This window comes from Acomys russatus, chromosome 3 (assembly GCF_903995435.1).
Source record: "Acomys russatus chromosome 3, mAcoRus1.1, whole genome shotgun sequence".
Lineage (NCBI taxonomy): Eukaryota > Metazoa > Chordata > Mammalia > Rodentia > Muridae > Acomys > Acomys russatus.
Genome location: NC_067139.1, coordinates 18124831 through 18151957, shown reverse-complemented (window position 1 = coordinate 18151957; position 27127 = coordinate 18124831). Strand labels below are relative to the sequence as shown.

The 27127-nt window shown below is 47.6% G+C and overlaps 1 protein-coding gene across 2 annotated transcripts in view; it reads left to right on the top strand.

Annotated features, from left to right (window-relative positions):
* Positions 1-366: 366 nt before the first annotated feature.
* The window catches only part of Slc22a23 (solute carrier family 22 member 23), a 167782-nt gene continuing 141021 nt past the window's right edge, over positions 367-27127 (top strand). Inside the window, exon 1 of one of the 2 annotated variants that reach the window (XM_051169645.1) lies at positions 367-1047. In XM_051169645.1, coding sequence (XP_051025602.1) covers positions 409-1047 — 639 coding nt within the window. In that variant the 5' untranslated portion in view covers positions 367-408. The remainder of the gene's footprint in view (positions 1048-27127) is intronic. The other variant, XM_051169654.1, reaches the window with a different exon arrangement.

The following is a 27127-nucleotide window of genomic DNA, read 5'->3' as shown; positions in this document are numbered from 1 at the left end:
CACAACGCGCACGGGTGTCCGCAGGGCCCCAAGTCGCGACAAGGGCGCGGGTCCGGCGCGGCACCGCCTCCTCGTCCTCCCCGGCCAGCGCGCAGCGGCGGAGAGCTTCGGAGCTCGGCGGACGCCCGGGCCACGGCGCGCATGAGCCGCGGCGGCTGAGGGCTCTACCAACCTCTGCCCAGCGCCAGACTCGGGCCGTGGCGCCCAGGGCGCGGGGGTGCGCGGGTGACATGGGGACGGCCTGACTCGCCGGGCCCGGAGCGCTCTCTCCGGCCGCGGGCCCTCCTCGGCGGCGGCGGCGGCGGCGGCGGCTGCGGCTGCGGGCGCCGGGCCCGGCGCGCTGTGCCCGGGCGCCCGCCTAGCTCAGCCGCGCTCTATGCGCCTCTGCGGGCGCTGCGGGCCCTGGCCATGGCGATAGACCGGCGGCGTGAGGCGGCGGGTAGCGGTGCCGGGAGGCAGCCGGCCCCGGCGGAGGAGAACGGTTCCCTGCCGCCCGGGGACACGGCGGCCTCGGCGCCCCTCGGGGGGCGCGCGGGCTCCGGCGGCAGCGCGGAGATCCAGCCGCTGCCTGCGCTGCACCCCAGCGGCGGCCCTCACTCGAGCTGCTGCGCGGCGGCAGCCGCCCCGAGCCTCCTGTTGCTGGACTACGATGGCTCGGTGCTGCCCTTTCTCGGGGGCCTGGGTGGCAGCTACCAGAAGACCCTGGTGGTGCTCACCTGGATCCCGGCGCTGTTCATCGGCTTTAGCCAGTTCTCGGACTCCTTTCTCCTGGACCAGCCCAACTTCTGGTGCCGCGGGGCCGGCAAAGGCAATGAATTGGCGGGTGCTACTGTCACCGGCCGGTGGGGTGACATGGACAACTGGACCAGCCCCCCAGCCACCCCTTTCTCCACTGCCGCCTGGGGAACGACGAGCAACCGAAGCAACAGCAGCGACACGCCACCCCTCCCGTCCCCTCCAGGCAAGGGGAACAACGACTCAAATTGCGACTGCCAAGCGTGGGACTACGGCATCCGAACTGGCCTCGTCCAAAACGTGGTCAGCAAGGTAAGGGCCACGACCGCCGCGTCCCCATTCTTCTGACCTGGGTCGCCTCTGCACTCCATCTGTCTTTCTCTGCAGACCTAGGTCCAGCCTACCCAGCTGAGTAACCTGAAATGCTAGCCTATGTATACACAGTCCAGCATTGACTGAGCTCCCCGGCTGTCCCCCAAAGGAGATGCTCTTACTTGGATATGATGCCAAGGTTTTTGCCGCCCTCTGCGGTGCCGGTGACGCTGCATCCGCTTCAAAGAGACCGATTTAGCCTTTTCTAATTTCCACCCAAACTCCTGTCCCAGTGTACATATGGAAAGGGCGCCCCTCCCCCACCCCCAAGGTTCATATCCTCCCTCTGTCTTGCTAAGTGTCAGACTCACGGCGGGGGCTCAGCAGAGGCCCCGAAGACTCAATCCCTCTTCTAGGTCTGCTCCTTAGAGCCAGGACAGAAATGTGTTCTTTCCACATGCTGCCTGCCCCTGTGTCTCCCACTAAGAACTAACTATCCATGAAAAATAGCGCTCTACTCTCAGACGTCCTTTCTAACAGACCTCGACCCCCCCCCCACAACACACACACACACATGTGCCTTGAACATATTAAAGCCAGTTAAAGAACTGAGGTTATGGACCGAGAAGCAGGGCCCTATCCAGCCATGCACTGTCCTTTCCACAGATCTGATTGTTGTAGACTTCTGTGTCAGGGTGTTTTCTCAGGACTTCAGTAAATAGCCCCCATAGCTTAGGAAGGATGTGGGAAGCTTTCCGGGTGTCACTGCAGCTCATGTACAGCATCTGCTGGTCGGAGGAATTGAGACATGGTGAGCTGGTCCCTATTACCTACCTATTCGGTCCTCCGTGTCCCTTCCAGAGGCCTTGCATTCTGTGTAATATAGCAGGTGTGTCTGTGAGGTATTTGTATCACCCTAAAAATGGTCAGTAGCTAGTGTTAGGCAATCATGGTCCTAGGTACCCATAATTTTCAATTTTTCTTGGCGTGTAGGAAATACTGGATGCCACCTGGTCAATCAGTTTGAGAAACATTTGTAGTTTCTGGCTTTTTTTTTTTTTTTTTTTTTTTTTTCACTTTAAACAGTGTAGTTAGAAATGGGGCAGTTCTGAGCTGTTCGGAATGCTTTGTGTAAATGTGAGAATGGATCTGGATGGTTTATAAGTGTGTGTGTGTGTGTGTGTGTGTGTGTGTGTGTGTGTGTGTGTGTGTAATCCGTCCCGGCAACCAGCATGTGTTAGTAAACAGTTGTAGCTTCTGGATGTGTAAGATGAAACTCTTACATCATCATAATCATTGTTTTAATCTTGTCCCAACCTGGCCAGAAACGCTGTGTCCTGTGGGAACTGTCTGGCTTAGTGATCCCTCTGCTTTGCAAGATAATTGAGAAGATCCTCCTAGCTTGTCTCATCTTGACTCATCCCGCACAGCCTCTCCCTTCCAAAGGTGCTTCTGTGACTGGTTCCCATTCATAAAGGGTAATATACATTTCTCTCTCTCTCTCTCTCTCTCTCTCTCTCTCTCTCTCTCTCTCTCTCTCTCTCTCTCTCTCTCTCCCCAGCCCCCCCCCTCGGCTTAGCAGAACAGATTTAAAACAACGACTATTTAAATCGCCATGTGTGCCTGTCAGAATAAGGCTTTGGCAACACTCCTGAGTATTTTAAGCCCCTTTCTAGAGTAAAGGAAGAATAATGGTTTGAAGGAGTGTGTGCAAAGAATGTTTTGTGCGAGAAGGTAGCAGGTGGAGCAAGCAGACCATTGCTCCAGCAGCGGACACCAGGAGACAGCTACTCGTATCCTGCCAGGCGTGGTGTGAAGAAAGGACAAAAATAGTTCTAGAAAGCAGACTAGATAGAGGCATTTTTTTTTTTTTTTAAATTCCTACTCAGAGGAGAGGCTCCATGCATGTGGGGGGTGGGCAGTGCCTGACAACACATGACAGTTACAGACAAGATGACACTGAGGAATGGAGGCCTGGGTACAGTAATTCAGGGCATACTTTGTCAGACTGGAAAAGCTAGGAAGGACATATTGATTTTCACGGACAAATACGATCCAAATAGAGGACTGGCCTTCCACCGTGTTCTGTTCCGTAGCAGTGCTTAAAGGAGCTTTTCCAGCACATTTTGTCTCTAAGGCAGACTTTTCCCTCTGCTAACTGTGCTCGCTGGATTCTGTGTCCATGCACAAATGTAGAATTCTCGCTCTTCTGATGCTGGCATTTTAGCAGGCAAGTGTCTGTCCACTTTGAACACAGTAGACAGGAAGAGACGAAGCCTTCACCTTTTGTCAGTGGATATGAGTTCAAGGTTGGAGAAGTTGCCCTGTGTCCCTGCTCCCTGAACTATAAGCCATAGGCTGCCTTCAGCATTCAGCATGCCTCCTTCAGCAAGTCCGCTCCTAATACATAGCCCTGTTACTTCCAGCCCTAGTTGTTGGTTGGAAAGAGATAACTCTATTGCTGCCTTCATACCTGGATGCTGACAGAGACCAGTTAGCCCGAGGATGTTAGAATAAAGAGAGTCCCCTAGGCTCTGAGCTACTTTTCCTTCCAACTTACACCCCTGACATGGACTTACTACCTCAGCTTAAACCCTTCCACAAGTGGGGCTCTGTCCCAAGCAGGCCAACCTGCCCTTCCTTATAAAGAAGCGTGGACTTCGGTGAGTTCCACTTAAGTTCTCTCATGCCTGTCTGTAGGTCATTCCTGAGAATGTTTGGTTTTCCAGCATAGAATGTATATTTGATGGTTTCTTTCTTCTTCCTCCCACCTCTGTCCCTCCCTCCCTCCATCCCTCCCTCCCTCCCTTATTCCTGCCCTCTCTCTCACTCTTTCTTTCTTTCTCTTTTCATTGTTGTTGTTGTCCTGCTTTGCTTTTCCAGACAAGGCCTCACTGTATCGTTCTGGCTGTCCTACAACTCACTCTGTAGACCAGGCTGACCTTGAACTCATAGAGATCCACCTTCCTCTGCCTCTCAAGTGCCGGGATTAAAGATATGCCCACTAGGCCTGACTTTATTTAGTAGTTTCTTACCTGGCTGAAAACTGTCCATCTACGTCAGCTGTTCCATTCATAACAAAGTCAAGTCTGCCATATTGACCCCTACATGGAATGTGTAGCAGAGGACAGCCAAGCAGGCACTGCATGGTTTACCCCGAAAGGGAGATGGGTGAATGCCTCCACTAATGGAGCCTGTGGTGGGTGCACCATCACCTTTAGCAGATAGCACTGTGACCCCCAGTTCACTTTACTTTCTCTAGTAGCTTGCTTTCTCTGAGGACTTCTCTTCTTCTGCCCAGGTAGCATGAGATACAGCTCTGGTTTCTTCTAAATAGCGTTGAGTGTTAAGATCTCTCCTCTTGGTGTATTTATTTATTTATTTATTCTATATAGCCCTGGCTGCCCTGAAATTCACTCTTTAGATCAGGCTGGCCCCAAACTCAGCGGGTCCGCCTGCCTCTGCCTCCCACGTGCTGGGATTGAAGGTGTGCATCACCACGCCCAGCTGTCTTCATTATTTCCATCTTTTGACTTGATCCTTGCATCTGTTAGACACACCCCAGACTTTTCGCCACAGACTTTGCAGTTCCTTCAAAATGATGATGGTGGTGACGTTCTCACCACCTTTATTTTGTGCAGCTCTCTAGTTTCTGGAACATTGGACATGAATTATTTCCTTTGATTAAGAGTAGTAACCCAAGGGCAGTTTTAACATAGCAGTGCCACAGAGCACAGAAAGAAAAACCCGAGCCCACATTTGAATGGTTCTTCATAGGAAGCAGGTATTCAACCAACTTCCTTATCTCTGCCTTAGTGTTCTGTGCTTCAAGCTGAGCAGAGCCCTTGGTCCTTTTGAGAGAGCGAAGCAAACAAATCCCTTTTCCAGCATAGCAGGTTTGGGGTGCTGAAGATAGGCGGGTCTGGAGTAGGCTCCTGTGGCCTCCTTTTCCCATCCTCTGTGCTGCAGCCCAAAGCTTCCCACTGTGTCTCAGACTTTAATAATTTTTTTCAGTTAAAAGAGAAAAAGGAGCTCCATGAATGTAAAGTGTTGCTCTTAGTAGCTAGCACAACTCACCCTGCTCGGCATGAGTATAGGCAATGCAGCTGACCTTCCCAGGCCCTTCTTTTTCCATGTAGTTGTGGCTTAAATTGTTCATTCATCTCCTGTCTTCTCATGAACTTGCGGAGATTCCTGACCTTTGTCTTGAAAGCTGTATAATACCCTGGGAAATAATTTGTATCCTTTTTCTCGAAGTTATTTAAAATGACTTCACTACAATGTAATTAAGACTAAAACTAATTTTATTATCACTGCAGTGGTAATATTTTTTTAAAAAGAAGTCCACAGTGTTATCCTCAACTAGTAACCATAACTATTTTCCACTTTTGAGATGCCTAACACTTGTGCATATTTTTACTCTTCCAGAATGTTTATCTAATGGAATCTGCCATTGTTCTGTATCATATCAAAAGTCTTTTTCAACCATTAGAGATATTTTTAACACCTTATTTTTATGTGAATATCTCTCTGTCTTTGTCTCTGTCTCTATCTGTCTCTGTCTCTGTGTGTGTGTGTGTGTGTGTGTGTGTGTGTGTGTGTATGTGTGTGTGTGCACACGCGCACATGCGTGCGCACAGGCCAGAAGGAGGCATCAGATCTATTGGAGCTGAAGTTACAGGTGGTTCAGAGCTGCCTGACATAGGTGCTGGGAACTGAACTCAGTCCTCTGCAAGAACAGTAAGAGCTGTTAACCAACCAGCCGTCTCTCCAGCTCCTCAGAAACATTTTAAATTTCATACTCTTGCTGACATACTAAAATGCCTTGAGTTAGTTCCCTAGTATCACTTTGTCACCCCAGTAGTGGCTTTCCTGTGGTATATACACCACAACAGTCAACATCTTTGTGCATATTTCTTTTTTAAATAGACTATAATAGATCCTGCATTGCATGTTTACAATAATAGTATAAATAATGCATGCCTTTAGTCTGTGCATTCAGGCAGAGGCAGATAAGTGTCTGTGAGTGTGAGGATAGTCTGTTCTACATAGTGAGCTCCAGGTCAGCCAAAGCTATGCAGTTAGATACTGCTTAAAACAAAACAAAAAACCTAAAAAACTATAAGTCACACTACTTGCTCTTTCTGCTCCTCGGTTTCACCGTGGTTGCCAGGTTGTATCATACACACACACACACACACACACACACACACACACACACACACACAATCTTGTTTATATCACAGTTGAGTATACATGAATATATAGAACATCTCCATTCTTTTTGATGTCTGCTTAGTATTTCTGCTGTCTGATTGGGCCATAATTGATTTAACTAGTTACTTCTAAGAAGGCATTGGGGTCATTTTTAGTCTTTACTTTTAATATATCTATGTATGCAATAAGTAATGACATTCGTACATACCGAAACATTTGCACACATACAAGATGTTGTAAGAAGCAAAAGCTTAAATCCTTTGGTGTTCCTCAAGTGTTCCCTATGGAGAACTTAGCAATGTATATGCTCACCAACAGTTTGTATGGTCCTGTTCCACACACCGTCCATGATTTGGGGAATTATCAGACATTTAAATGTTTGCTAGTCTGATAAATAGAAAATAAAAATTGACCACTGCTGCAGTATTTGCGCTTGTCTTGGTCTTTGGCAGGTTTTTACATTGCCTTCCTTGGGATGGTCTCCCATCTCTGCCTTCATGTGCATGCGTGTTCCGGCATTGTTCCCTAACTGGCTGACAGTAGCACTGTGGCCCTGCAACTGCCCCGCTCTGGGCAGTTACTTGAGCTTCTGATTTTGCTTTCGTGCTTGGGTTGTGCACACAGCTGGGTTTGGATAGAGTCAAGTGACTTAGTCTCTCCTTTGTGGCTTCTGAATTTTGTATTGTTAGATTTATGATTTCTAATAGTCTGGATGACTGGAGGGAAATTCCCTGTTCTCTTCTAATATCTTTTTTTATCTCCTTTCCTCTTCAGTTTGGCATTGCAATTCTATTTTGTTTTTATAGTGCTTGGAGGGTACATTTCTAGAAATGCCAAGACAGGGATAGAACCCACCACGTTTCGTGCAGACTTGGAATCCTCACTCAGCAGTGCAGAGGCCAGAGCTGAGAAGCTATGGGCCTGACTCCTCCCTCAGGGGACACAGAACTCACTCTCCAGGCCTCTAAGACCTGAACAGAGAAACCTGTCCTAGATGGGCTGGTGTATTTCAGATGGACTGAGGGTCATGTATGGGGAGAGAGGCAAAAGAGAGCAACTGTATGTGTTCCCCAGAGGACAACTGTGTTTGCAAGGGTCATGCGGCATGCAGCAGGAATTTGGGATGGGAATAGGACAAGGGCCAGGGCACATAACCCATGTTAAGAACTTTTTTTCTGGTTAGTAAAGACTTTCATGGGACATGCCCCTTGGGCTAGTATGCAGATATAAGTGAGCATATACCATTTAACTCTTTCTGCTTCTGGGTTAACTCACTCATTATGATCATTTCTAGTTCAAGGTGCCTCATATTTGACCACGTCCCCTGAATGGGGAGACCTGGTGGCACTCAGAGGAAGGATAGCAGGCTACCAAGAAGAGACTTGATACCCTATGAGCATATACAGGGAGAGGAAGTCCCCCTTAGTCACAGTCATAGGGGAGGGGAGTAGGGGGAAAGCCGGAGGGAGGGAGGAATGGGAGGATACAAGGGAGGGGATAACCATTGAGATGTAATATGAATAAATTAATAAAATAAAATAAAAAAAAAACAAAAACAAAAAACTTTTTTTCTGTAATTCCAGAGTAAGGGGAAACTGTCAGTGCACTGAGCAGAGTTGGGATATGAGGGTGGGAGAGTTCATGTTTGTAAGCAGTTTTCTCTCACTGCAGCATCAAGGTTTGATGGTGGGATGTGCAGAGCAGACTGAGCTGTGCCAGCTAGGCCTGCCACAGACACAGTTTACCAGGGATATGAACTCAGTCAGAGAGGTGGTGACATGTGGATGAGAGAAAGATAGACAGACAGGAAGGTAGAGTGAAGAGGGCCTGGGCTAGAACCTTGCAGCTGCCACGGACTCTCAGTGAGGAAGGCAGCCTGTTGGGGGGCTGGGGGACCTGGTTTGTATGTGTTCTACTGGAAGGTGGCTAGTGGAAGGAGAAGTCTGAGAGGGGGCTTGGCGGTCGGGGGCGGGGGGGCGGGAGGACATCACACTGGAGCTCTGAGCCCAAGGCAGACATCGAGCAGCCTGCAGCAGGACAGGAGGACCTGACACCCCTTCCCTGGGTGTGGATAGGAAAGACTGGTCCCTAGGAGACTTCTAGAGTTTCATTTGCTGTCATGCTAAAAATGAGAGGGTGCTAATTAAATTTCTACAAGGCTGAAAGATCAGATGTGAGCAATCTTAGGGGCGGAATGTATATCCACTGCCAACTTTCCCTGTACCCTCTAGGTGAGACAGAGGCCATCTTGGGTGTAAGATGCCATGTCAACAGCAACTTTGTGTCCAGAGTCCTTAGTTTACAAGAAATGGAACTGAGGGGCAATTGACATGTCCAGTTCTTATCACCCACTGCTTTTTGTGACCTAAATGATCTTTTGTGCCATAAGAATGCCCCTAATCACACATTTGGATTACTGTGGTGTCAAGGTGTGTTATTCTATGGCTCTGTCGGTGTAGAGTTTTGCCTCTGGGCAAATTTCTCTGACCTCTGCTCCTTGGCCTTTGTAGACCCCTAACTGGCCTCATCTTGTTGCCTTTGAAAGCCACAGACTCAGAGACACTAAGATGTAAACCTGTCATGTGGTTCCCCAGCTTGCAGCCTTGACCTGAACCCCACCTACCAGTCCACTCCCCTTTGATACCTCTCTTGCAGTAGACCTCTCTAGCTCCCAGCTGGCCTCTCTTTCTCGTCAGCTTTTTACTTAAGCTGTTCCATTAATGTGGAATACCCTTCCCTTCATTCTTCCACCCACTGGTTCCACTGGCTCAGCCATCATCTGACTGACTCCACCCAGTGATGGTAAGAATGCAGTCTGTTTACCTCCCCACCAGAGGTCTTTGACCCACAAACTCTTGCCATCCACATTTGAACTACTCGCCCATGGATAGTACAGTAAGATGTGAAAGGGTGCTTTCAGTTGACTGGTGTGGTTGGCCAACGGTCAGTGCTCTGGCTTGCACCCAGCTTATCGAAATCTAGATTAATCTTTCTAGCTTCCTCATTGGCAGGGTGGAGTACCCACTGCCTTACCTCCATGCGGTGAGAGGACAGGGCACCTGGCAAGCATTGCCTCACCCCTCTACCTGGCAAACAGGAGGTACCTACTTGGCTGCCAGGGTTAGGGCTGCTGGTATGAGAAGCCCTGAGATGAGGCGATAGGTCCATCATACCTAGAAGGGTAATTTATCTCGCTGGAGCATAGAGGTAGAGGTGCCTCTCCCTGGAGAACTGGGTGTGCCCTGTACAAGGGAATCCTGCACCTAGGGTAGTGTGAGCAGCCAGGTTCCCAGCGATCCTTTTATGGTTGGCTGACTGTAGAATTCTAATCTGAGAACTAAACAGGTCTCTGGCCGTAGGGCCTGAGGCTCACAGGATACATGTGGCATGTGAGACAAATGCCATGTGGTACAGAATGAGTTCAGTATACTCTGATATCTGACTGAGCTGCACTGGGGCACAGTATAGATGGAGAATAGATTTGAGAGAGGTGTCCATGGTGACCGTAGCCCACTGCAGGGCTAGGTGGCAAGAAGCAGAGTGAGTTTCTAGGTACGACACTTTCACCTAGAGTCTTACCCTGGGCAGTTTTATCAAAGCCATTGGTGTTGGCCACAATAATCACCTGCCTTCTTCTGGGGTGGTGTGAGGTCATCATCTTGTTCTTTTCTTTGCTGCTATGACTCTAGGTTGGCGGTTCCCAGTGGCATAGCTCCTTTCCCATAAGTGACTCTGTTCTTCTGTGAAGGGGTGCTGTTTATGGAACCAGTGAGGGTAGGTTCCCTCTGTACTCCACCACTGCTGTGCAACACTCTCCAGCCTGCCACCTGCACTGTATGATATCCCATCAGGCCGCTCATGGCACGTGGTTTACAAGGAACAGAACAGCAGTGCCAATCATGCTAACAAATAGAAAAGGAGTTTGCTGCAAAGATGCACCATGTGAGTGGGATGGGAGGCCTTCCAAGAACCCTAATGTCGCCGGCACTGTCTCTTCCTCACATCATAATTGTTGTCCTCGTCATCCTCTTGTGACCAATGTTTACTCTTATCCTTGCTTTCAAAAGTTGGCTTATTCTCCCTCCATGGGAACCCCAGCCTGGAGTGGGAGGTGGCAGTTTTCTGACCAGCCATGCAGTTACCTGAGCTGGGGAACTCTCTGAAACCAGCGACTGGGTGTGGGACTAGTTTTCCTCTGGCTGGGGTAAAGGATTAGAGGCAGACCTTTTTTGGTAATTAATTTAGAATAACTGAGTATTGCTGATTTAGTTGATAAATGCTGTAAGTAATTAGCCCTTTTCGTCTCAGTCACTCAACCTGTAACTTATCTGGCCATTCAGACTGGGTATGCTGTTGGCAGGGATCTCCTGAGGCCTCTTTTGGGAATAATTAAAAATGACCTTAGGCTTTAATTCCTTGTCACCCTAGGAGCTTGGAAAGTGCCCCTGCATGTCAGAAACTGGAAAAAAAATTGCAAATTCTTACCTCCACCTCCGCCACGATATTGGCACCAGCTCCATAATTTGCAGAGCCCCTTTGCAGAGTGGAAGTGCATTCAGTGTAGTCAAGTACCAGGGCAGTGACTGCAGAGCAGGAGGCCAAGTGTGGATACTTCTGACTGTGGGGCTAGAAGGGCCTGGGCCTGCTTCTACTGGCCCTAGGCTGTCATTGTCAAGAAACACAGGTACATACACACACAGGTACACAAGCACACAGACACACAGACACACACATGCATGCACATACACACACACATGCATGCACGCACACACGCATACCAACATGCACACAGATGCCACTGGTGCAGAGGTAAGCAAGCCTGTACCCTGAGCTTTTCTCAGTCTGTCTGCCTCATTTTTTCTTATGTGTTCATATTCCTTCATCCTCCTCACACCTCCCTTTGTAGTATTTCATATCTTTTTCTACATTTCTTTTAGTAAAAGGCCAGACTTATTTGGGGAGAGGCCCCACTCTTGCCAGGAAGCAGCTGTCACAAAGCCTTAGCAGGTGTGTTTTAGGTCATCAGTGGCCAAAGGTGTGTTGTACAACACGGAAGAGCCAGGAAGCCACCCAGACTTGAAAATGTGCTTCCAGGAGTCAGTTCACTTATCTGGACTGAAAACCAAAGCGCTGAGTCATAGGGATGTGTGGCCGCGAATGTTAAGTCATAGCAGTGCTACTGGAGTGTTTATCAGACTTTTGTTTTGAACTGGAGAAAAGCAGAGTCAACCCTCTGTATGATCCTGCTAGCTAACAGTCATGCTCTGTTCCTTGCTATCATTTTTAAAATAAGGGGGGGGGGGAGGAGAGGCTGTCAGAGAGGCTCCCAGAGGCCATGCTAAATTATGACTTATGCTTTCAGCCTCATAATTTGCACATCACAGTGTTTCCTCCCAGATTAGATTACAAGCTGCCTCTCCGTGTTTAAAACACACTCACCACACTGGGCACCCTTGATTGTCACATGCCGAAGGAGTCCCCAGTGGCAACTGTGTACGCATAGCATGTAAAATGAACACAAAGCTGTCTCGTGTTTAAAAAGAAAATTGTTTCATTTTTTTTTAATGTTGATAACACATGCCATAAAATTGACCACTGTTAAGTATGCGTGGTGGTCTTATGCTTGGTCACGCATTCATGTAGCCCCATCCAGTCCGATTCTTTCATCTCAGCTGTAGTTTAGTCTCTATTTAAAGTCATCTCCCATCCTTTCCTCCACCAGCTCCCAATGGCCACCATTTCTACTTCCTTTTTTCTGTGATTCCGAGCATTCTAGCTATTTCCATGCACAATATCTGTCCCCTTGCAACTGTCATGTGCTGCTGAAGATGTCCGTAAGGCTCATCTGTGTTGTAGCATGTGTCAGAATCTTTCTTTAGGGTGAAGTCTGCTACATTTGTGGATAAGCTTTGTTTTGTTTTGCTTTTCATCCATGATTGGCACTTGGGTTATGTTATGAACAGCATGGCTGTGAACTTGAGAATGTCCTCGTGAGGATAACTAAGCCAACTCCTCTCATTTTCCCGGTTAGACGCCATGTTCTGGTCCTGTGTGGGCCCTGTTTCTGGTGTTTGTCTCGGAATATCACCATGGGCAGGTGACAGAGATGGTGACAGAGACCCGGAGAAGGAGCTTGCGCAGAGGTAGATCTATCTGTAACGTGCAGATTCAGATGCAGAGCTAAGCCAGCAGAGGTGGGCACGGCTGCGAGGTGGGGTGTGGTGCCCAGGTAAGAGAACTGATTGAAGCAAAGGAGCCCAGAGAGGCACGAAGGCCATAGCAGCTACTTGTGTTTTGCTACGTAGAAGATGGAGACAGAACTTCCTGTGCCAGAGAGCTGGTGATAGCCTAGAGGGGACAAGTACAGGGTGTGGAGGGTCCAGCCTAGATGTAGATATGGGAGTCTACCCTCCATGGCTCTGGAGTTTGTCCCTGAGTCACAGTTCTGTTCCCTTCCCCCAGTAAACAGTGAGTTTCCTGAAATTTGTAAACAGGAAGATGGTAGAGGGGGGCGATTTGATGACATGGGGACACCCAGAAGAGACAAGGCAGCTTCATGCTTAGCCCCAGGCTCCCTGGATTCTGCCCACAGCCTCCCTGGTGCCGTTCCCAACAGACATTCACTTTACTCTCTACCTTCTGAAACCCCCTCAGCAAACTCCTGTCTTTTTTTTTTTTTTTTTTTTTTTTTTTGGTTTTTCGAGACAGGGTTTCTCTGTGTATCCATGGCTGTCCTGGACTCACTTTGTAGACCAGGCTGGCCTCAAACTCACAGCGATCCGCCTGCCTCTGCCTCCCGAGTGCTGGGATTAAAGGCGTGTGCCACCACGCCTGGCGCAAACTCCTGTCTTACAATGTGGCTGTGCTCCTGCCTGCATGTCTCTTCCTTGTGCATGTATGCACCCCTGGGAGGCAGCAGAGTGGTCCAGTGTACTCACTGGGCTTTGCATGGTCTCTGCTGCTGCAGATGACTATTAGGTTAGACAAAGGACAGATCACACTGGACTGCTGAGATGGTCCAGTTGGCCTCCTGGCTTAGCTCCTACAGCTGTCTTAACAAAACAACACAGACTGGGTTTTCTCAGTTGTGCCTGCTGAAATCCACTCAGATCAAGGCAAAGCAGGCATGGTTTCTCCTGACACATACCTGCACTTGCAAGTGGTCACCTTTTTTTCTCCTCACCATTTAACCCTTGTGTGCCCTGGTCTTTATCTCTCCCTCATTTTCATGTACTGGGATAGAACCTAGAGCCCCTGGCATACCAAACCTGCATCCTACCTCTGAGTCACCTCCTCCAGTTCCTCCTCTTGAAAAGGTGCCAGCCATATTGGGTTAAGGCTCACCTACATGACTTCATTTTTCTGGCCTCATTGAAGGACCTGTTACTAAACAGCCCTAATCCTGGGGATTAGGGCTTAATCACACAGGTTCTGGGGATACAGTTTGGAGTACAACCCTGGAGTACAAGCACAGCCCTGCATAGAGTAGCATAGATGGATAAGACTGTGGATGTTTCTAGAAACCCTAGACTTGTTACTTGCTGGATGGAGCTCTCTTGGGAGTCTGCGATCTTATATTTCTTTTGCCCTGAGTCTCAGCACTTGGTACCCACATTGTAGCTGAGCAGCTCTTGCTGCCGGCTGGACTTTGACAGTCCATTGCTGGCATTCCTGCTTCTGTCCCCACCCAAACCTGTGTACCAGATGCTATTCTGTTTCCAAGGCAATGCCACATCTTTGCAACCCAGAACCTACCCCTCCATGCTCACTTCTTTCAGCTCTTCCTGCCTCCCTAGTCCAACACTCCCATCCCCTACCCTGGCCAAAGTCTGGATCCTCAGCTCTTGGGCATGCTGAATGGCACCAGTGATGAGGGCAGTAAGGGGAAATGGCTCCCATCTGAGCGAGGTCACATGATTTAATTCTAGCATAGCCCACACACAGGCCACCCCAAATGCCAAGTGCGAATCCTTGTAGGAAAGGAAGTTCTGCTTATCTTAAGAAGCCACTGGATGTCTGAAACCATGCATGCCAGGCTGGGGTCTGAATGGTGTTGTCATTGTGAGCTGATGATTTTCAGAACTTGGTGTCATAGTGCCTTTTTAAAAAAAAAGCATGAGTCGGGAGTGGGTTGGTCCAAAGCACTTGGGCTTACTGGAAAGCTTTGGGAAATCCCTAAGGCATAAGTGGTTTAACTATGCAGCCTGGATAATGCTATGTGGGATGATTCCTCCCCCTAGGGACATTTATTCTCTTTGCTTGATTGTCATACCTAGGTGAGGGTGGTGATGGTATAGGTGCTATTGGCATCTAACTGGTAGAGGCATGAGCTGCTGCTCATTCTACAGAGCTGGGTCTAGCCCTGATGCCCAAAGTGTAGAAAGTCTGGCTTGGGCTAATAGTAGGGTAGATGGGTATTTCCTGGCCACACCTAGTAGCTGTCTGTGCTGTAGAGAATCAGCTCTGTGACCTGGGCTTCTCTGCTGTGCAGGTGAGAATCTGGGGAGGAAAGAGGGATCACCCTGTCCAGGGTGACCCATGGCAGTCATCTCCTCCAGTTCCTCTGTGGTAGTCAAGGTTAGCCATGCTTACAGCTTGCAGACACAGCCTTTACATGCTTCTGCACAAATAGATGTTACCAATACTCTCCCTGCCTCCCTCCCCTTCTGTGTGTACATGAGGAATTGAAAATCAATCCCAGGGCCTCATGCATGTTAAGTGCACGCCATTGCGTTCTATTTCCAGCCCTTCTCTTTTTTTTCTACTTCTTTTTTTAAATGGTGTTTTTGAAATTATAATTGCATAAATTTGCCCCTTTTCTGCTCTCTCTCCCACTCCTCTCATGCACCCTGCCCCCCCTCTTTCTCCCTCTCTCTGTTTCTGCCTCTCTCTCTCTCTCTCTCTGTCTCTCTCTGTCTCTCTCTCTCTGTCTCTCCCTCTCCCTCTCTCTGTCTCTGTCTGTCTCTGTCTCTCTCTCTCCCTCTCTCTGTCTCTGTCTCTGTCTGTCTCTGTCTCTGTCTCTGTCTCTCTCACACACACACACACACACACACACACACAAACAAATACAACCAGATCAGTCAGCATAACATTACTTATATGTATAGGATTTCAGAGCTGGCCACTTGGTAGTGAGGCCTTGTGAAGTTCCCTCTTCCCATGTTAGCTGCCTTTCGGTGTCGTCCTTGTTCAGTTGCTGTTTAGGCAGCCATGTGATGAGACTTCATAAATGTAGCCTCTCTGACATTTCTAGGAGATACATTCTCACAGCAAACTTTCTGTCCCTCTTACTGTTCTGTCCTCTCTTCTACAGTGATCCTTGAGCCTTTGGTATAGGAGATTTGTTGTAGATGTATCAGTTGGGGTTGAGCACCATGATTTCTTATTCTCTGCATCTTGGTTGTGGTTTTTCTGTAATGGTCTTCATCTGTTGCAAAGATGTTTCTTTGATGAGGGGTAAGGACCACCATTTATCCCTGGGTATAAGGATAAGCACTTAGAATGCAGTTAGGGACCACTCCCTGTCCTCCTTCGAATAAGGGTTACTAGAAAAGGAAACATTTGCTTGGAAGTAAATGGTATTTGTGTGCAAAATGTCTCTAATTCAGACAAACCCTCTCCACAATTAATTCCTAGAGAGGTAGTTTCCTGGTGTTTCAGGCAGCAGGAAAAGAGCTCTCCCACAGGACGTAGACATGGAGCACTGGAGGCCAGGGCTACTCATTAGCATTGGTGCCATTGGCTCAGCAATTGACAGGAACCCACTTCCTTCTGCAATGCTGAGCAGTAAGCCTCAATGATCCTAGAATAATACCTCCTACTTGGGCTGAGGGTGGACAAACACACACTTGTCACCTCTTCAAGGAAGTATGTTGTCTCCACTCTAGAGGCTATGGGACCTATCTCCTGCAATAGCCCACTTTGTTCAGAGCATCAGACAATTTATGCTCTGAGTGTTAACAAGAGTCACAGGAGGAAAATGTCCAATCACAAGGGCAAGCTGCATGTGGCAAAACATGTTTTCTTTTTTTATTTTCATAGAGGCAAATAAACAAATAACAAAATCCAATTGTAACGAACAATCTGAAGTAAACGTACTCCTGTCTGCTACACCTGGGAGGAGCATTGAAACACATTCTAAGAACAGTGCCATGCTCTGAGGAAACTGAGGTCTTGTTTTCCTGGAGTTTTTCCACAAGCATTCAGAATTCTCCTCACAGGATTCCATTCTTGGACCATGTTCCAACACTTTGCCAGCTGTTAACCAAGACTGATATCTATCTATTGGCCCCTGTTCCCACCATCCAGGATTCCCAGGCTCTGCCTCCGCAGCAGGGCCTGCCCCTCCTTAGCTGCCTACTCCACTTGATGGTCCTTTGACCGAGTATCATTGTATCCTTTTCAGAGTGTGTTTGGCATTCTTGGTGTTGTGTAGTAAAGCCAGTCGGTGGCTGTGAACAGTGAGACCTGGCCACGTGCTAGCATGGAATGTAAGTCTGGCTGCCAGCCACCAGAGAGGATTCTCACCTGGGTGGGCCCAGTGAAAGCAAGTGGCATGGCAAAAGGGATGTGCTTTTTTGTAAGGGTCCATCTATGCTTTGGAGGTCTCCGCGGCTTCACTGCATGGTGAGCCTTCTTCTTCTTCTTCTTTCTTCTTCTTCTTCTTCTTCTTCTTCTTCTTCTTCTTCTTCTTCTTCTTCTTCTTCTTCTTCTTCTTCTTGCGTTCCAGGTTGCGCATTGTTTGTTTAAATGGTTACTTCGTTTGTATAGAAGATTTATCTTAATACTTTTCTGAGAAGGCCAGTAAGACTCTTGTCTGTGTAATTGATTTCTCACTTGCCTTCCTGTTCCATTTATAACTCCAGTTCCTCTTGGGCAGTATCTTAGGTAAGTGGTCAGAGGGAAGGGTAATGAGGAAGGCAGGACTCCAGCTCTGCTGAGAAATCTTGTTTCCTGAAGTAGTGTTGGAGGAAGCCGAAATGAATCACACTGGACAAGTGAACGTGGGTCAATCAACCTTCCATCAGTGAAACAAAAGACCCGAGCTGATCAACTTCAGGAGAACAGTGTGTTTTGACGCACGGTTTTGGCAGTGTCCATCCATGGTCAGTTGGGCTCCTTGCTTTTGGACCTCAATAAGGCAGGATGTCATGATGGAGTGTATGGTAAAGGAAGATGAGCTCCTCATGGGTGTGGAAGCAGGGCCAGAAGAAAAGAAGGGGCCAGGGTTCCTTCTGTCTTCCTCTTAGTGGGTGCATTATCTCCCAGCAGCACCGCAGACTGAGACCAGGTCTTCAACACATGGGTCCTTGAGGGACCCTTTTCCAATCTAAGGCAGAGAGTTACCAGAGACTTCAAAGACCCATAGTTTATTACACTAAATGAAGTTTTAAAGTCCCCAAAGGCATTTTCCCCTTAACTCCAGTGAGGTGAGAGTACATAGCAATTTTTCTTCACTGATCTCTTTGGACTTATTTAGCAAACGTAATAGCTGACTCTCACAACTTTAAAATATATGAGGTCTTGAAAGACCGTGCGAAAAGATCCAGAACTCCACATGCTACTCAGGTCTTCAGTGAGCAGCTACAAATGCACATAGCACTGTGTTAGCAGCAGCTAGGGACAGAAGGTAGACAAAAGCCTTGGAGATTGGGGGTCCTGGTGGGTGGAGTTGGAGCAAATGAAGGTCAGTCTGGGTCGGGGGACCCTGGAGCAAAAGGGTAGCACTGGGGGTGTTAGTGTAGTTGATTGAGTTTTCCTTCCCACCTCCCGCCAGGATTCTCTCCTTCTGCAGCCACTGCTTTCAATTCATTTTAATCACTGCTTCATTTGCCTCTTCCACAAGGTTCTATACATGAGGCTAGGTAGTCTGTAGTCTTGGTATTAACATCACCTTTGAGCATGCTTCCATGTCACTGCATGCATTACTCATTGTTCCTGTTTGCTACTGAATGGTATGGCCGTCCCTCAGTGTTTGCTGGACATCACTTCTCAAACTCCCGAGCATAGCAGAGTCCAAAGGTGCTCAAGTCCCTTCGGTAAAATGTCAGTGTTTGCGCAGAACCTACTACACCTTCTTTCTTGTGCACTTTAAATCATCTTTAGGTTCATTACTGTGTCTCATACAAGGTAAGTACAGTGCCAGGAGTTCTTAAACTGTATTGTTCAGAGAACAACGGCAGAATAAAATGTCATGTTTGCTGGAGAGGCAACTTTAAAAATGGTTTTGGATAACTTCTGTTGAAACATATTGTTACAATTCTATTGTATTCCAAATGGTTATGAATGTCTTACTATACCTAATGTACAAATTAAACTTTGCCATAGGCATGTCTATGTAGAAAAGGTATAAATAAAACTTAGCTCTACTGTTTCAGTCTCCCACTGGAGGCTGTAGAACTTGTCCTTCTCAGATAAGGGGGACTGCTGAATAGAACAAATGCTTTGTAAGTCCTGCAGGGTGGGGGAAAGGAGCCGTGGGCACACCAGGGTTGGGTGGGAGATTCTTTATTACCCACCTTTCTTTTCCTCCTGCACTAACAATACATCTTCTTTTGCAAAATGGATTCTCATCTAGACATGCATGCATATACACACATGCGTGCGTGTGTGGATACACACACATACACACACATACACACACATATACACACACATACACACACACATACACACACATACACACACATACACACACACATACACATACACACACACATACACATACACACATACACATATACACACATACACACACACACACACACACACATACACACACACACACACACACACACACACACACACACACACACACACACGAACACGGACACATGGTTTTTCAGTCCTTGTGGTTTCCATTGCTTTTTAAAAGTTTGTCTCTCTTACATTTTATCTGCGCACACTAGTGATACATGATAAAGGTTTTATTATGGCATTGTCATTCATGTATAGACTATATTTCAATCATAGTCACCCTCCACTACTATCTCTTGTCTCCTTCAATCCCTGCGCCCCCCCCCCCCCCATTCCTCTTCCCAACACCTCACACCCCAGTCCCTTTGTCCCATTTCTATTTTCATGAGTTTATTTGTTAGGTTGCCTTGGTTTTGGTGAGCCAAATAATTTTATCAGGGTTGTTTACATGAACTTGGGCCAGGGGTTATTTACAGGAGGGCAGGCAACTTACGAGTTGCACACCACTGAAGAAACATCTCTCTTCCAGCAACTGTTAGCTGCCTGTAGATCTTCAGACAGTAGTGAGATCTGGCGAGCCCCTCCTTCCTCCATAAGGGAATGTCACACTCAGTCTTGTGCTGGTAATTACAGGTGCTGTGAGTTTGTGAATGCAGGAACCATGTCTAGCCCAGAAGTCAGAGATCCACAGCACTCCACCCCTTCCTCTGCCTCCTGCATTCTTTCTGCCCCCTCTTCTGTGATGTTCCTTAAGTGTTGGAGAGGGTGATGTTTAGGGCTGAACATTCAACAGTCACTTACACTCAGCACTTTGACTAGTTATGAGTCACTGCAGCCATTGCTGTTAACTGTGAAATGAAGCTTCTCTTACCAGAGCTGATAGTAGCACTAACCTACAGGCCCAAACATACATATTTAGAGAGCAGTTTGATAATCACAACATACCCATTAAGGAAAACAACAGTAGCTTCCCTGTGATGTTCCCAGCCAGAGGCTCTTGAACAGGTTTATAATATACCCGAGGAACAGGCTTGAAATACAATCAGAAAAGTATTAGCTACCCTTGTATAGTCATGCCACTGTTGTCTCAAAGGGTACGCTATACCTGCCATGTTGATATTGTAGCTCACAGAGGTCACAACTGAGGGAAAATATTGATGATTTTTCTACCTGGTAACTTGTGTAGCACCTTCTGGCACATGAAAGCTGGCTAACGGGAAGGAAGCTTCTAGCTCAGTTGCAGTTTGATTTCTCTAGCTCCTGTAATTAAAGTATCTGTAACTTCAGCAGTAGGGGCCTCCCTTACCAACAGCTCATAGAAAGGGATTAAAAGCATGCACCACCACACCTGGCCCTGGCATTCACTTTCATACCACATTTGCTTTATATCCTGCTGCCCTTAAAGCCTCTATTTTCCAGCTCATGGGTCCCTTTCTAGTTTCTGGAGAGGCCATGTTCTTTTACTTGTTTGTTTTGTTTTAATATTGCTGACCCAACAGTATGAAACTCTGATGAAGCTTGTCCACCCTACTGCACATGTCTTCCATACTGTGCATCACCCCACCCCACCACGCCCCAGCTGATGTGCAACCTGGTTGTTCAGGCCCATCGACATCTGTGAATACTGGATTCCTCATCCTGTTCAGCTTCCCACCCCTTATGTCTATTGCTCCTCTTATCCTTCAGTTCTAATAGGTACAAGTTGATTGGCAGAATCAGGCCAGCTCTGTAATACCTTGACTTGCTGATGAGCCAGGCAAACTTCCTTCTGACTCTCTTCTTTCCAGAGCAATAGGGAAGAGCTGTGGGGGAGGGGGATGTCACCTCCAAGAGGCACCAGTCCTTGGCCCTGACAGTTGTGATTCCCTCCGCATTCAGGCCTCACTGCCCAGGGCTGATGGAGAGACTCTGAGACATGATGCTGTCCTGTGGGTGGGCAAAAGCCACAGCTAGAAGTGATGCTGCCATGCAGCTGTTCTGTGTGACCTCGGAGTGACTTAGTAGCTGATTCGTGCTGTGTTGGTGGCGTGTGGGAGAGGTGTCCCTTCTTAGCGCCTCTTCATCCTCTCTTCTGTGAAAATGACCCTGTGAGGGCAAATACCCAGGGCCTGAAAGATCCTTAGGCAAACCCCCAGACAACACAGGCACTGTGTCTACTCTCAAGCAGCCCAGTATAAAATGCAAATGACTAAAGGGTCCTGTTTGTAGGGAAATTCCAGGGAACAAGGGACTTGACTTCTTTGGTGATAAAGCCTGCCCTGCAGGAACCCACTGGTCCCTTTACTAAGTTCAAGAGGGACCAAGAAGAAGTACTGCCCAAGCATGAGTCAGTGAGAAAAGCCTTTGCAGTTCACCTCTCACCTAATATCCTTGAAGAGAGCAGTAAGGGTAGGTGGGCATCCCATCCCATTTGGCTGGAATATCCAAGAAGCCAGGCTGTTCTGCAGGATGTTCATGCTGCTCCAGTTTGTGAGCCAGACTGAGTGTTGTTGGGAAGCTTGTTTGTGCTTAAGCAAGCATTTTACCCTGACTAGGGCAACTGAGGATGCTCTTCCACTCAGATAACCAGTTAGAGGTGGAGCCTCCAAATATTCTGAGTAAGTGATGCTCTCGGCTGTTTGGAATGATGGTGCCCAAGAGAAAAGACAGGTGACAGGTGGCCTGTTGCAAGTTCTGCCTTGCTTAGGTTTAAAGCGGCCAATGAGCAGCCCTGCTAACATGGAAGTGAGGGTATTTGGAGGAGCAGGGGCCACGAGTTTGGTCTTCTTCCAAAAGGCCAGATCCTCACTTAGGATGTTTCTAACAATTAGCAGCATCTATCAAAGGATCAAAATAAGATGGTTTATTTTATCTTCTTCTTGTGATGTAAATTAGACCCAGGGCCTGGAGCATGCTGGACACATGCTGGGGTTGGAGTTGCAGCCAACCTAACTTCTGAGCTGCAATGACTAGAGGAGCCTCTGTTGACACAGCAGAGGGAGGCAGGTGTGTCCTCACTGTTACCTGGGGCACAGGTGGACAAGGGACGCTGAGCCCAGTGCAGAAGGACTGAGCTTACACCTGGGCTGCCAGCTGGTCACTGAACAGCCATAGCAAATCGCTCAAGATTGGAACCTCCTCTCCAGAGTGGAGAAGACACTACTCCATGAGGCTCTGTGGGGATTTCTGCAGTGGTGGGCATGGAAGAAGTCCCTCTGCGGAGTGTGTGCTTGACTAGCCTCGAACCCCAGTCCTTTCCTCAGGACTTTACCATGGCCCCCTACTGTAACCATGCAATCACCTGCTCAGCATTGAGAATCCCCTAATTCAAAACTACAAAGTCCATAATTTAAATACAAAATGTTTCCACAGTTGAAACTCTTTGGGTGGCAGCATGATGCTACAAGTAGAAAATTCTAGATCATTAAACTCTGTTTCATGCATACAATTAAGAAAAATGTTATACAATATTACCTTCAGGCTCTGCATGCAAGGTGTATATGAGACATAAATGAATTTTGTGTTTAGCTTTGACTCTCTTACATGTGTATGTCAATATTTCAAAATCTGGGGAACAAAAAACCCCAAAATTGAAGAACCTTGGGTCCCAAGAATTTCAGATAAGGAAACAAAGTCTGAATATATATATTTCAGTTTCCCTTCAGTTACCTTTAAAATATATTTAATTTTAATTTTGTATATTTGTGTGAGTGTATTGAGATATGTAAGATTAGGTGACCTTGGAAGTCAGATGAGGACATTGGATCCCTTGGACCTGGACTTATAGGAGGTTATAAGTTGCCTGTCATGGTTGCTAGAACCTATTTTAGGTCCTTTGTAAGAGAAACAAGCTCTTAGTCCACTGAACCTTCTCTCCAGCCCTTGAAGTTAACTTCCAAACTTAAGGCAGGACGGATGATGGGCCAGGACACATAAAGGAGATCAACTCTAGCAAACGGCTCTGAGTCCTGGACATCCCCAGCCGTTCTGACCCTCACTTCCAGGACCTTCTTCCTTTGACTCAATTTATTCCCAGGCTATTTGACATCTCAACGTAGGGATGCTTCCTAGGTCCCCTTAAATATCTTCTATTTTAGAATTCCCTTTCTATTCCTACTTTCCAAATCTAAAATATTGGGGCTACTAATCTTAGCTAAGCAAGTAAAAGTGTAACTGGTATATAGGGCTGACCCCATTCCTTTCTGTACTTATCCTGTCTCAAATCTGTTTACCACAGACTGAACGATAGCTTTACAGGCCTCATTCCCTCTTGTAGGTGGCATATTCTGAAAGGCTGGCTCTTAGGCTAATATCCTTGATTAGGACATTTTTTTTTTTCCAGATAGGGTATCATTGTATAGTCCCGGCTGGCATATGACATGTAGACAAGGCTGGTCTTGAGTTCCCAGACATCTGCCTGCTTCTGCTTCCCAAATGCTGCAATTAAAGGCATGTGCCACCACTCCCAACTCCTAGATATTTTAAATAGTTAAAAGTATCCATCAGAAGCCCAAAGTAAATTAGACATCTTTTGGTGATGCGAAATCAGCCCAAGGCCTTGTACATGCTAATAGCATGCTCTGCCACTGAATCACCTTTGGCTTGTGGTTGGATTTTAATAGCTATTGAATGCTACCCCTGATAAGGGTTCAACTTGGAAGCACTGTGCACCTGATGTTACCCAAGGATCTGCCCTGAATTCTCCCCGCTCTTTCTAGCTCAGTGTCCAGCCCACGTGTGGCTCTTTTTTCATCCCAGCCTTACCTCACCGGCCTCGCGTTTCTTAATGATGACCTGTGGCAAGGCTGCCAGGACTGTGGTGGCACTGGGCAGTGAAGCAGAGTAAGAAAGGCCATTTACATGAGGCCAGAGCCTGGGATCTGGGATAGCCTTCCTTGGGTATTATGAGAGGCAGGGGGGAGAGGATAACCAGCTGAGGTGGGGTAAGCTGCTCACTCCTTCTGCCGGTGGGCAGAGCATCTCTACTTGATGACCCATGGGCAAGCCTGGGAGAAAAGGACCCTTGATGACAGCAAATGACTTTCTGGTGGCCTGCCAGTGACAGAAGGTGCTGGACTTCACAGGCTAGATCTCAAACATTTCTCAGGAGGGTGGCAAACAAGACTGAGTTCCAGCTTGAAGAACGGGCCTGTTCCAGAGCTGTCTGAAAAGGCCTTGACTCGGGTCCTCAGAGTGCTATGTATCTGTACTTAATATAAGTAATGCAACGTTTTTCCCCATCCTAGTTGTTTTTAAATTATGTGGTTCATTGGTGTGAAGTACTACCTACCACATTAATGCAGAAGTCAGAACTCTCTACCTCCAGGGCCTCTTCATCTCTCCAGATGAACTTCTGACTTCTGTGTCTCTATCCAGCCATAGCCTAGCCCACATGCTCTCCCTTTATGCATTTGGGACCTCTAGGGACCTTGTACAAATCAAATCATACAGTGTACATCCTTCTGAGACAGCTGACTATACTGAGCGTACTGTCCTCAGGATCCCCTGTGTTCAAGTCTGTGTCAGGCTCTCCTTCTCCTTTCAGGTTGAATGATAATTAGATCTCATGTGCAGACAATACTTTCTTTACCCATGATTCCAGGGATGGGCACTTGAGCTATTGAAACTGGGACGCCAGACACATGATCTAGCACTTTGTGCTACGCCGCTTTTATTGTTTTTGGATAGCATGATGAGTTTGGAGAGGCTAAGGTCATGTAAGAAATTGCCCACACAGCATGGAGCCACCACTGAACCTTGGCTAGCGGAATGGTTGTCCCGTCAGAGGGGTACACATGCCTGTCATGCAGTTAGACGTTTTCAGAAAGTGGACTTTTCTCAGTTGACTGCTTTCTGCCCTGGATGACCTTTTGCAGGTCACATCCCAAGGGTATTTAATATTTTCCCATGTTTTAACCAGCTCATACTGATGACTCCCTGAGAAGACAGAGAACTATCATTTGTGTTTTCTCTGAGGGAAGGCAGAAAGAATTCTTCTGCCTAGTATAAGCATGCCTCAGTGCACGCAACCACCCCTTTTTTCTCCTCAGGTGGGTGTCAGGGGCAGCAAGATTGCTGTACCCCAGCCTTGCAGAAAGCACTTCCATGTATTATAATTTGCATTGTGTTCATAGATGCAGCATTGGGCCCCGAAAGCCAAGCAGAACATATATATAAACAACACTTGTGTTCTGTAGTCCGCTCTCTGCCATTGAAAGTGTGTATAGGGCAGTTTCAAATAAGTTCATAAAGTATATCACACAGAACACGAATCCTCTTCCAGGACTTATGCTGACAGTTTTAGATGTGCTGAGAAAGCCGTGTAAAGGAGATATTAGTTTAACTTTCTTTAATTAAACATTTCTAAAATGATCCCTCTCTCCACTTTTTTTCCCCCTGCTGCTGCTGGGGAGTAAACCCAGGGTCTTGTATATGAGCTCCATGCCCAGCCTGGTCCCTTCACTTAGATGAGCACCTAATAATGCTCTCTGTGGATTGACGCCTCCAGCAAACAAACACGTCATCTACTAATGTAGCTGTGACCGCTCACTTTAAAAATCATCATCATCATTAGTAGTAGTGTGTGTGTGTCTCTGAGTGAGTGAATGATGTGTGTGTGTGTGTGTGTGTGTGTGTGTGTGTGTGTGTGTGTGTGTGTGTGCACCGAAGAGGCAGAACAGTCTGTCCTTCCAGCTTTATGTGAGTTCTTTGGATGGAATTCTGATGGACAGGCTCTTATAGTAAGCCCAGTAAGCCACTTTTATCAGCCATTCTGCTTTAATGTGGAGGGATGCTGCATAGCCTACGCCATGATTGTCCCCTGCTACACTTTGGCGGAACATGGAGAACCTTACTTTGGAATTGCTGTGAAGGAACTTGAGTGTCTTGACTTGTTAAGTCCAGCCATGCCACAAACCCCACATCACCGCTGTCTCCAGAATGTCACTAGAATCCCAGCCCGAGTGCCAACAGGAGATCCCCCCTCCCCCACCTGCTCATTCCATGCCTGTGAACAGACTTCAAAACCCGAAGCGGCTGGGGCTGAAGCCTATCAGAAGTCAAGGTTGCAACCTGCGAAGGCAACTCTGCAACATCTTGGCTTATGACTGACCCTCTGCACACTCCACTTCCCCAGCCCATGACATTCCATCTAGCCACAGAGAACTGATCACTGACAGCTAGCAGCACCCTTTGGGGAGGCTTCCCTCATTTAGCTTGTAGGTGCTTTCCCCTTTGATTTGAGAAGACATCTTGGATAACCATTTCTCACTTCGCTTGCACCCAGAATGCCAGAGGCACCCACATGGCCAGGAGCCCCTTCTTACCAGTGTCTGCATGGAATGCAGTCACACCTCTGCCTCTCTGGACTCAAGGGCTGTATCTGAAGAGTTGAGCCCCAGCTGAACCCTGGCCAGCTGAGGAGCCAGACTGCTTGGTCACCTTTTGCTGTCACACTGCCAATTCATCATAGTGTTTGTAGGAGATTAATAGTTCCAGGAGGCATGGGGAACTCAGCACCCAATGGAGTCTAATGCGTGAGCTTTTGAGAGCCATCTTGTCACTCTTTCCTCAAGGTCAGGAAGACAGTAAATTTAAGGGCTGATAGCAGGAAGTGCTAAAGAGAGCTGGGTTGCAATCCTAGGATACTTCTGGGAAGGTCAAAGCAGAGGGCATTGTACTCTGAGATCAGGAGGGCTTGGAAAATGTGGAGACTGCCATGTGACACTGCAGTTAGGAACATAATTGATCCTCACACACCTTATCTGTCCTCACCTCTCCTCCCTTCTACCCAGTGCTGGCTGTGCAGACATGATGTAGAATAGTTGGTCCCATAATCGGACCAACTTAATGTGACTTAATGAGTAAATCAAAGCCTTTCTGGAAGTCACTCTATTGTTTTCAGACTCAAGTGTTACCAATAGCCAGCAATCCCCGAGGACTAGGCTAAGCAGGCTGACAAGACAAAAGGTAGCATCAGCACGTGCCAGCCACTGCCCAGTCATTGCTCTGGACCCTCACAAGAACCATGTATGGTAGGGTATGTGCCTCCCACACCACAGATGTTGAAACAGAGCTTGCCCAAGGGCCGACTCCTTGACCAGGGTCACACAGCTGTCATAAGGAAGAACTGGAATGGAGATGCCTGTCCATCGGACTCAAAAGTCTGTGCTGCCACTGTGAGTCCCTA